Here is an 11480-nt window from a genome sequence, read left to right on the forward strand (position 1 = left end):
ATGTGGTGCTGGGGGATTGAACCGCGGTCCCCGATGCTTTGCTAAGCTTGTTCTAAGTAGGTGCTTTAGACCACTGAGCCATCTCTCCAGCCCCTGAGCATAAATCTTTTTTAAAAAAGCCTTTATATGTATTGATTTTAAATACTAATTATTAAATAAATATTCAAAATATACTATAGAAGGGCCAGACAAATAGTTCAGTGGAGTAAAGCACCTGCAAGCAGGTGCAGGGACCGGGAGTTTGATCCCCAGGCCTGCTGTGCTGGCCCCCCACTAGGGACACACTGAGACAGCAATTGAGACTGAGCATGGTGTCATGCGCCTGTAATCCCAGCTCTTGGGAGGCTGTAAACAAGCAGATCACTACAAGTCTGATCTAGTAGTGAGACCTTAAACACCCTGTAGACCCTTCCCTAAAATACAAAAAAAAAAAAAACCCAACAAAACACTATAGAGAAAAGAGATTACATGTTCAAGTAATTTATATGATACTTAGCCCTCTACATGAGACCCTGTCTGCAAATGCAAAATTTTAAAAAGGTCTGAGAATGTTCAGTGTGAAGGCTTTGGGTTGATTCCCAGTACTTAAAAGAAAAAGTCCAATTTAAGTCAGCACCAGGACTTCCTGACAACCTGTCTCTGTTCTTATCTTGGCAGAACCTGGGGTCTCTGTTCTCCATCCGGGTTGTGGGGCTGTCTCTGGCCTGCAGCTACTTATCTCCGCAAGATAGTCGGCCCCTCTGTCACTGGGCTGTTGACAGGTAAGGGGAGGCTCCAGGTTTGGTAAGAGAATGAATGTGCTCTCATTTCACTGGACTCCTTTGAGGCTATGTGTCAGTCAAGTTACAGCTAAGGATGTAGCTCAGTGGTAGGGCCTTGGAAAGAGCACTGGCCCTGAGTTTCTTCTCCAGCATTATAACAGACAACCAACCAACCAACCAAAGCTTGACAGTGGTGCGTATCTGTAATCCCAGCACTCAGGAGGCTGAGGCAGGAGGATTGTTGCCTATTCAAGACCAGCCTGGGCTACAAAGTGAACTTAAAGGCCAGCCTGAGCTGCATTGTGAGATCCTGTCTCAAAAAACAAACAAACAAACAAACAAACAAAAACAAAAACACAACAATAACAACAAAAAAAACCACACAAAAAACCACAAAAACCAAAAACTACCCAAAGCAAGCTGACAAACAAACTTGTTTACAGTACTGGGTCTTCTTGGTCACTTACCTCTCTGGCACCAACTGCCTTGCTGGGTCCTTAAACATATTCTACTCTCCTAGCCTTTATATCCAGAGATACTATCATTGCTGCTTAAAAGATGAGGGGACACCAGGCTTCCCAGAAATGAGCTAACTTGCTTACACTCACACACCATTTAATGGCAAGCCCAGATTTGAACCCAGGTGGTTCTAGCCAAAACACCCATATCCATCTGATTAGGTCGCCTTACTATTGCATCTGGTGGGTGTCCCCTCTCCAGGGAGGTGAGAATGCGACCACTGAGTCGTAGGCCCCAAACTGTAGAAGGCTGTAGACTGTGACCGGTGGGTGAAGCCTGCATGGCTGTGTCTGCCTGTTCTCCACATGCTTACCTCTGCACTCTGCCGCCCTGCAGAGTGCCAGAGGGCCAGCGTAGGAGCAGCGCAGGGCCATTTTGCTGTGAACATTTGTAGTCCAGTTTCCTACAGATCCAAAGTTCTCAAAAATGTTGGCTGATTTTCTGACTTGTAAACCAAAGCTGATTGATGGGAGAGATGGGGAATCAGGATGAGGCAATCCAGAACGTTCCAGAACCTTTTGATCACATGCTCAAGTATACAGGGAATTTTTAATTTAAAAAAATTATTACAATAGAAGACACATTGCCATGAATCTCCCTCAGAGTACTTTCCTTCCCTTCAAACACAGTATCCAAGATTCTTGTTAGTTTCTGAAGCAGTTTGGAAGTCCTCTTTCATGAATGTCAGGAGTAAAAATACAGTGAATGCTGCCGCCATGTGCCATTCAGCACCAAGACAGGCTCGTAGAAACGTTGCGGTGTCCTCATCTCCCTTCTTCATTGGCTCTGGCACCTTGCTGTTTCTGGCTCTTCCCCAAATCAAATTGATCATGAATAGAAAACATTTGGGGTTGACTTAGGATTCAAAACCTGTGTCTGATTTAGTTCATTTCACTCAACTTTATGGTCTCTGCTAGCAATTTATCCTTTTTTTTTAATGGCTGACTACTACTTCATTACATATAATATTAATTATTCATGAGTAATGTCTCAGACTACAACAACAAAAAATGTAATGTAAAAAAGAACATGTAAAATACATATTCTGTTACTTAACAGTATTCTATTCAGTTTGTATCACACATTTTCTTTTCTATTTATCTGTTGGTGGGCATATAGACTATCTCCAAGAATATCTGTTAGGAATTATGCTCATAGCGGCAGGGGAGATAGCTTAGTAGAATAAGCACTTGTCTGGCAAGTGCAAGGGCCCAAGTTCAATCCCCGGTTCTGCCAAAAAAAAAAAAAAAAAAGGAATTATGCTTGTGTGAGCATGGTATGCATGGATCATTGCCATATGAGGTCTTTAACTCTTTGGGGAAGATACTCAGAAGAAGTATAGCTGGATCAAATGGAGTTTCTATTTTTTTGAGAGAGAATATTACTTTAATTTAATGTTGACAGTGACTCTATGTATTACAAAGAGAAAAGCTAGTGTAGAGAGAAGATGGTTGAGCTTCCTGTTTCCTAATCAGCTTGGATTTTCACATCAGAGCCCCTGCTGGCTTCGCGCCTGGTCTCTAAGTGCAGTGGGGGCGTTGGGTTAGAAACTTGAAGCTTGAAACATAAAGAACATGACACACCTTGCAGAGGCCTAGGGGTGCACAAGGAGCTGAAGGGCCAGGGGAGGAAGCCCTATTCTCCTTTTCTCCTCTTAGGTTTAGATATCTCTGGACAAGTAGACTGAGGATTGAGGCAGGAAAAGATCAAAATTGTGGTTGTATTGATAAGACATGGTTTCACGCTTTTAAAAGGATTTGGCTCAGATATGACCCCAACTTGAGCCTTTGAATATGTGCTCTCTGAATTGAATCATGCCTCCATGCCCCTGTTAAGGCAGAGCTTCCCAGTTGCGGGCCTCCTTCATTGTGGAAATAGGGAGTGGGGGCGTCCCCAAGGAAAGAGGCTTAGATACAGGGCTTTCTAATCACATGTGTCTCCTGAGTCACATATTCATCCCAAATGCCCAGTCTCACGCTTGCAAGGCAGCGCTGCTTTCAGGGAGCACAAGGTGTGGATGAAGGAGAGTGCCTGCTGCTATGCTCAGGACCTGGAAAGGAAATAAAGGGGGCAGAGCCTGTGGCTTTTCGTGTGCGTAGCTTAGCTCTTCCAAGTTTACAGGAAGTTGAGGAAAGACAGTCAGTACTTATCCCAAACAAACAAAGGCCTGAAGAGTTTCTCCCTCCACACCTGCTCCCAGCCCCCTCTGGCTCTTGGTCACATAGGAAGGTGCCCCAGTCTACCCTAGATCCTTTGTTCTTATCCAGCGGTCTTTGTGACTTCCTTGAGCTTGAAAGCTTCTTTTCAATAATTTTGGAGCTCATCTGACTTCCCCTGCTTATTCTCCTGTAAATTCTTGAGTCTTTTGGGTGTGGCCTTGACTCCTTTGTATCTGCCTTTGTCGACTTCTGGGCAAAACCTCATGCCTTCTACCTCCTTCTAGTCTCATCGCTTCTGAGTTAAGACCTCCCAGCCTTTTCTGAAATGGGCCAGGCCCCAGCAGTGGGAAAGATCTTCAGGTTAACTCATATAGACTCCCTATATACTCTTTTTTTTTTTTTTTCCCTTTATACTCTTGAGTTTGGAAGAATGTTTAGGTGTGGCTGGGCAGATAGCTCAGAGGCATTAGCACCTACCTGGCAAGCACAAGGTCCCGAGTTTGGTCCCCAGATCTGCTCAAGCCATGCCGACCCTGGAACCTTGGGCAAGGTGGTGTATACCTATAATCCCACAGTTTGGGAGGTTGAGACAAGAGGATTACTATGAGTTTGAGCTCAGCATGGGGGCTACAGAAGTGAGCACAAGGCCAACCCAAACTTTGTGGTGAAACCCTGTCTCAAAAAACAACAACAGCAACAACAACAACAACAACAAAAACAGGTGGTGTGGTGGGCTGGAGTGTGCTTTCCTTGCATTCTGTTGGGGATGGATAGCAGCTCTGGGTTCCTCTGTGTTGACTCTTTCTGCAGGATATTCACGTGGAGCTTTCTGTAGACACAGAGAAGGTCACTGGAGACTGCAATTTAGACAGGTGATCTGTGGACAGTTGATCTATGACCTTATAGTAGCCCAAAATCCTTAGCATTCCCAGCCTTCCAAAGGCATGAGGGGAATAACATACAAGTTTAGGTTAAGCCCTTCAGCAGGGTTTGCAACTCCAGGTGGCTCAGCTTGGTTTTCCATCAGTTTATGGTGTTTCTATTTGGAACATCCATCCAGGTTGCAGGAAGCACTGTGGGCGGAGCGCCATGGTTCCTGATGGGGTCCCCTGCTCTCTCCTTAGGGCTTTGCACCTCAGGAGGCCTGGTGGCCCACCGCATGTCAAGCTGGCCGTGGAGTGGGACTGTGCCACCAAGGAGTGGTGAGTCATGGAACCTGCCTTGTGCAGCACCGAGACAGGTGCTGCCTCTTCTCTAAATCCTCTCTGGGCCCCCTGGCCCTGGGCTGATCATGAGGCGGTGTACACAGCCTGAAGCACTGTGCCCCATCCCTCTGGGAGACCTTCCGGGTGGTGTTAGTGTGTGGATGGCCCCGACGGCGCCGGCAGTCACGATAGTGGAGCTGGAGTAGCAGATGCTGTATAGCTCTCCCCCTGCCACTCGTCCCTATTTGCTCTGAGCAGTTTATTGGGTCTTCGCCACGTGAGGACCATGAGGTAGGTACCGTTTCACCCCATATTTCTCAGGGTAGAACTGGAGGCACAGGGAAGCTAAGCAGTTGCTCAAGGTCATGTGACATGCGTGGCAGAGTGGAGACCAGAACCCAGGCTGTCAGGTTCAAGTTTACTCTTTATTAGCTTTTATCAGACTTTCTTTGAAAAAGGATATTTTTCAGCCCAATTAGAATTTACTGGTCTCCTTCCAGGTGTGAGGTTTTAAGCTAGAACAAGGAAAACAAACATGGATGAGCCAGGATTCAGGTCCCTTGAGGAGCTGGGAGGGAAAACAAGGCAGTAAGATAGAGCGAGTGTGAAGTCAGGCATATGCAGCGCAGTCTCCAGGAGCCTGTAGGAAGGGCACCGTACCTGCACCTGGCCAGTGCGTCCTGCTGACTTGCTGCGGGGACAGACAGAGAAGTTCCTCCAGAGGGCAGGGCCCTGAGTGCCATGGTGTCCTCTCTCTCCACACAGCCTGTTTGGGAGCCTCCAGGAAGAGCAGGTCCCTGATGCAGACAGCGTGCGGCGGCAGCAGCAGGCACACCAGCAGCACAGCTGTACCCTGGATGAGTGTTTTCAGTTCTACACCAAGGAGGAACAGGTCCCACCCTGGGGCCCACTCTCCAGCCGGGAAGGGGGCTGGCTGCCTTGTAGTGGGGTTGGCTGTGTGCTGCAGGGGGCGTCACAGGCCTGCTGGCTTCCTTTCCAGCTGGCCCAGGATGACGCATGGAAGTGCCCCCACTGCAGAGTCCTCCAGCAGGGCGTGGTGAAGCTGAGTCTGTGGACGCTGCCGGACATCCTCATCATCCACCTCAAACGATTCTGTCAGGTGGGGGAGAGAAGGAACAAGCTGTCCACCCTCATCAAGTTTCCTCTCTCTGGACTCAACATGGCTCCCCACGTTGCTCAGAGGAGCACCAACGGCAAGCCGCTGCCAGGTCCCTGGCCCTCCTGGAAGCAGCCAGCCAGCCTGCCCGCCGCCTACCCCCTGGACTTCCTGTATGACTTGTATGCCGTCTGCAACCACCATGGCAGCCTGCAAGGTGGGCATTACACAGGTGAGCCTTGCCTTGCCTCTCTGTGCACAGCGGTCATGGCTGTGGCCCGAGCCTCCGCGTAGCTCTAGAATCGGCTTCTTCCATGGTTGAGCTCCCTCTGCACCCACTATGGCTGCCTCCTCGCGCGCTGCACACCAGGACACCAGGGCGTGTGCGAGAGGGAAGGGTGCCTGGTGCCAGCTGGAGGACTGGCGTCACTCATCATGGTGGCTGGAATAGGAAGCCGGTTGCTGCCCAAACTTTCAGGCATGTCAGCTATGCCAGGGTAATTATCAAAACCAAGAGAGTGCTGTTTATTACCATCAGTGATTTTACACAAGGAATCTTCTCTCAGATTGGCATCTTTATTTTTATGGAGTAATTTTAATTTCTGATCTTCTAGAGAACTTGGGAGCAATAGACAGAAAGAAACAAATTGCTAGGTAACTCGATAGTTCATAGTCATCCCTAGAAACCCTTTTAGAGTCTTATAACTCATTGCACTTCTTGATTACATCCATCCTCCCTCTGTCCCATCAGGCTATCTCAGGGGCCACGTGAAGCCTGAAGAGCTATTAGCAGAAGCAGCCATTGAGTGTCCCCTGTGTGGGTAGCAGTGGAGGCTGATTAAGATGGTCCCTGTGATTCTGAGAGGCTCAGGATATGGTCCAGCCATTGGAGGCTGGTACAGCCACCATGAGAGGGGGGAAAATGAGCATGTCAGCCTAGGGACAGAGAGGCCAGAGGATAGGGCTGGCCTGGTCACCCCGAAGTTACCATGGACACCAGAGCTGCCCTGTACTGCTGAGTGGTGCCATCCGCTTTTTCCATAGCTGCCCTTCCTAGCTTGAGGATCATTCTGTCCACCTCTTCTCCAGTCTCTTTTCTGTTGCCTAAAAAACAGCTCAGCAGAAATCCTTCATGACCTAGATATGCATTAGCAGACATTTCTCTTGCGGTAGTAGCCTCAGATTTTTTTTTTAAAACAGAAAGTGTCATAGATGAATTCGTCCTTATAGTCACATTAATGATGTAAATGAGGACAACTGGAAGTTGTATCTTGTCATTGCACATGTGGAATGTGCTGGTTTCTTATGTATAAACTCATGGGAAGGTTCCGTTGTGAATTAAGAACTCCGATGTAGAACCCAGGGGGCCTTAGAAGCAGTCTAGGGACAGGGAGGTTTGGCAGGTGCATGCACCATGAGCTTTGCCTTATCAAATACAAAGTCCAGATCCTTCCCAGGAGTGAGCAGTAAGGGGTAGGATCTGCACGTTTGAGGTAACAAGGGGCCCAGGTTCTACAAGATTTCCCCAGGGTATGTCTTTGCTCACCACAGGCTACCACTTGCTAGCAAAAGCCGACTTAATACAAGATCAAAGGGAGAAGAGCCCTAACAGAGGGGGGACTGGGGATATAGCTTAGCAGCACAAACACCTGTCTGGCAAGCATAAGGTCCTGAGTTCGATTCCCAGTATCAGAAAAAAAAGAAGAGACGGGGGACCGTTGAGGGCAGAGGCAGAGCAGCATCCACAGCCCACACTCAATGAGGTGGAGTGCTCTCAGCTGTGCATCTCACAGCGTCTTCCTCCTCATCACCTTGCACGGCCGGTTAGGGACAGAGCCACAGGTTACCCCTGAGCCACTTGGCTGCAGGACCCATACTGCTGCCTTGCTGAGTGCGATTGACCTCTAACATGAGCAAGATGCTGAGCCATCAGGGTGCTGTGGGTGAGCACTGACTTCTTCCCCTGGGGACGCACACCTTCTTGTAGCTTCCTAGGAAGGGGTGATGGAGGGTGACGTTTGAGTCTCAATAGGTCAGAAAGGGCCTTTAGTCCCACCTCTGGTTGACAGGCTGGTTGGACATAGAAACCTAAATTGATGGTTGTTGTCCCCCAGGCTTTGAACAGGGATGGTTGGCAGGGCATGGGGTCACCCACTTTTGTTTCTGTCCCTTTGGCTGGGATCCGCCATTCATTCTGGACGCCTTCAGGTTCTTGCTCTCCGGTGCTCTGGAATCTTACAGCATGTACCTTCCTGCAGGTCACTCTCACTGTGCTACGCACTGAGGAAATCTGTGTCTGATCTTGAGGTCTAGGAATTTCCTTATGCTCATTTTTTAAAATTGAAAAAAACACCAATTGGCACGTAATTGTATGTATTTATTGGGTAGCGAGTGATGGTTTGATACATGCACACGTTGTGTAATGTTCAAATTAGCATGAACACATCTGTAGCCTCAAGTACTTATTGTATTGTGATGAAAATATTCCAAATCTTTTCTTCTAGCTTTTAAAAAACATATACAATGTTTTACTGTTACCTGTAGACCCACTGTATGCAGTATAACAGTGAAATTCATCTCTTCTGCCTAAATATCAGTTTCCCCCATTCCCTGCTCCCTTTCTGCCAGAATCCTTGGCCACTGGTAACCCCTACTCCATTCTCATCCTCTGTGAGATCCAACTTCTTGAGATTCTATATATGGGTGAGGTCTTCTGGTCCTTGTCTTTCTGTATGTGGCCTATTTCATTTAATGTGCCTACTTATCTTTAACATTTTAAAATTAGGTCATATATTCTTATGGCTCAAAAGTCAAATGATATCAAAGAAACAGACCATCAACAGTCTTAACCTTAACTACTGATTTGTTTTGTTTTTTTATGTATTTGGTACAGGGTCTCACTACACAGCTTGGACTCATAGTGATCTTCTGCTTCAGTCTCCCCAGCACTGGGATTATAGGTGTGCACCACCATGCTGGTCTCAATTGCTGGCTCATCATGCCTGGGGGTGGGGCCAGTGCACTTGTGGTACTGGGGATCAAACCCAGGTCCCTGGGCTTGCCTAAGCAGGTGCTTAGTCTGCTGAGCTGTCTCGCTGGCCATTACCCTTAACTGTTGTCCTCTCTCCTCCACACTGCTGTCTGTATTAACATTTCTGGATGCGAACACACAGAGACATAGAGTTAGATACTCTAAAGCTTCTCCAAGGTAAAGTACTATTCTTGGCTTTTGTCACTTAGTGAAAGAGCTTGGAGTTGTTTCACTGTGGGTGGTGTATAGCGAATTAGGGCATTTTTTTGTTTAAAAAATTGCTTTGTTGGGCTGGGAAGATAGCTCAGCAGCATAACTGCCTACCTGGAAAGCACAAGGTCCCAAGATTGATCCCTGTAACAACAACAAAAAAAAAAAATAGTTGCTTTGTATCTTATTGTATACATGTACCAGTTAATTTTATTAATCTATTCGCGGGCATTTAGGTTGTTCACAGACTTTCATTTTAATACAGGTTAAAATCCCTTAGGCAGGATAAGGAGATTAAGGATTTCTCTCATATGTTCATGTCCTAAACCTTAGGACTGTGAGTATGTTATCTTACTTGGCATGTGCAGTCAAAAGACTTTATCAGTTGACTTTAAGACAAAGAGACCCAAGTGCTCTACAGTCGTCTCTCACTTGTAGTAGCTTTTCCCTCTTACTTTCCATTTCCTTATTTTTTTGGCGGAGGGGAGTCCACTCTAGGCAATGTCTTCAACTTCATCTCCTGACCATGGTACTGCATGTTCTTGCTGTGATGATTTTAACTGGTTACTTCTTTTTTGCTTTTCCTCGAGTTCTACATCCTAGCCCCCTGGTGTTGCTCCTGGCCCTCACCCGGCCCAGCCTTCGGTGCTACCTGATACTTGCGGCCCAGAGCCCCCAGTGTTCTCCTGGGTGCTCTGTACTGAGCTGCCTCAGTGAGTGGGGCAGTCTGCGCCATCCGCCTGCTGGGCTCTCACCTGGGAGCGCCCTTCCCTTCTCACATCTTTCCACACTGGGGTTTTACTTCTTTCCATTTCCTGGAAGTATGGTCACTTCACTGCACTTCAGAAATGTACATTTTTAGAAATCTGAAATGCCTTCTGTTTCATTTTAAATCTGTAGAGTAGGTATTACATTTCTATATTTCAAGTTCACGCGGCCTAAAATAAGGTGGCCAGTGAAGCGTCCCTCGTTGTTCCCTCCCCTTCAGCTACTTTTAGTAGTTTTCTGTCTATTCTTCTGTACTTTCTTTATGCAAGTGCAAGCAACTGGGAGCATGTTTTCCCGTATATATGCTTGTTGTTCCTTCATTTTTTCATTTTTATTTTTTATTTAATTTATTTTATTTTCATGTTGTTCCTTTATATCCCCTAATTTAAGTGAGTTCAATTTTCTGGGTTGTACCACCTCACACCCCACCCTATCCTGCCTCAATATTTGTCTTGGAAGGCTTTATAAATTTGTAGAAAGCTTCGCTGACCTCTATAAATGCACTAAATAGATTAATCAATTTATTAAATAAGTGTCCTAGGACAGGCTTTGGGCTGGTTCATTATTTTGCTATCACAAAAATTACTGTCCTAACCCTTTGCATGTGTCATTTCCTACATGCACAATTTTATTGGTAGGAAAGTCTCAGAGAAGGGCAGGGGAGATGGCTCAGTGGAATAAGAACGTGCCTGGCAAGCACAAGGGCCTAAATTCAATCCCCGGTTCTGCCAAAAAGAAAAAAAAAGAAGGAAAGTCTCAGAGTTGGGATAACTTGGTCTGTGAGGGCTTTTGGTTCGTTTGTCTTTGTTTTGTTTATTTGTAGGCAGGTGCTATGTCACTGAACTGGACCTAGCTTTAGCTTTGGTCAGCATTTTGATAGATACTAACAAACTGCTCTGCCCAAAGGGTTGTAGAAATTTGCACTCCTCCAAGCGTAAGGGTGCTTGTTTCTCTATAATCTCTCACAAGAGGGTCATTACATCCTTGGGTTTTGCCAGACTAATGCGGGGAGTGGTGTGTCAGTGTAGGTGTAACACTCAGCTTCTAGCAGTGTGAGTCTAAGTGGCTTTTCCTGCGTCTTAACAGCTGTTGAGGGTCCTTTCCTATGAACTTTCTGACCATGTCCTTCATCTTTCAAACAGATTATTATAGCAAGCCCTGCCTAACTTTTGTCACTCGACTGTTCCTGTAGTCATTTGTCATCATGCCAAAGAGTGTTATTTTTTTTTTTTAGGTGACAAAATTGTCAGTTGTTTCTTTTGTGACTTCCAAATAAGTAATGATTGGAAAGCCTTTCATTGTTTAGAAGATGTTTGCCTGTGTTTTCTCCTAGTACTCCTAGTGGTCTTACATTTTTACATTAAATCTTCCACTTGGATTTTCTTGATGTTCTACAAGAGCCATCTTGGGGATCCAGGCTATTCCCCAAGAGGATACTGATTTGTCCTAAGCCCACCACTAATTGAAAAGTCCTCTTAATTACTTGAAAGCTCTTTTTTTTAATATATATTTGATATCAGTTATTTTATTTTAAAGAAAAAAAATAAAAACAATGGTACAAAATCTCAAAACAAGATTTTAGGAGAGTAACAATGGTTAGTACATTGTGTATTGTTACTGCCAAAGTAGTTCCTCATATTACAAGATATAGGCAAGAAATAATAAATAAACAACATAGGTACAAACCTTTTTTTTTAAAAGTCAACAGAA

General features: G+C 46.0%; 1 protein-coding gene across 1 annotated transcript in view; it reads left to right on the forward strand.

Annotated features, from left to right (window-relative positions):
• Positions 1-11480, forward strand: part of Usp43 (ubiquitin specific peptidase 43) — an 83553-nt gene that overhangs the window by 56017 nt on the left and 16056 nt on the right. Inside the window, exons 9-13 of the mRNA XM_012517838.2 lie at positions 658-761; positions 4564-4641; positions 5410-5536; positions 5645-5993; positions 8390-8464. Coding sequence (XP_012373292.1) covers positions 658-761; positions 4564-4641; positions 5410-5536; positions 5645-5993; positions 8390-8464 — 733 coding nt within the window. The remainder of the gene's footprint in view (positions 1-657; positions 762-4563; positions 4642-5409; positions 5537-5644; positions 5994-8389; positions 8465-11480) is intronic.

This window comes from Octodon degus, unplaced genomic scaffold (genome assembly GCF_000260255.1).
Source record: "Octodon degus isolate 3935 unplaced genomic scaffold, OctDeg1.0 scaffold00219, whole genome shotgun sequence".
Taxonomy (NCBI): Eukaryota; Metazoa; Chordata; class Mammalia; order Rodentia; family Octodontidae; genus Octodon; species Octodon degus.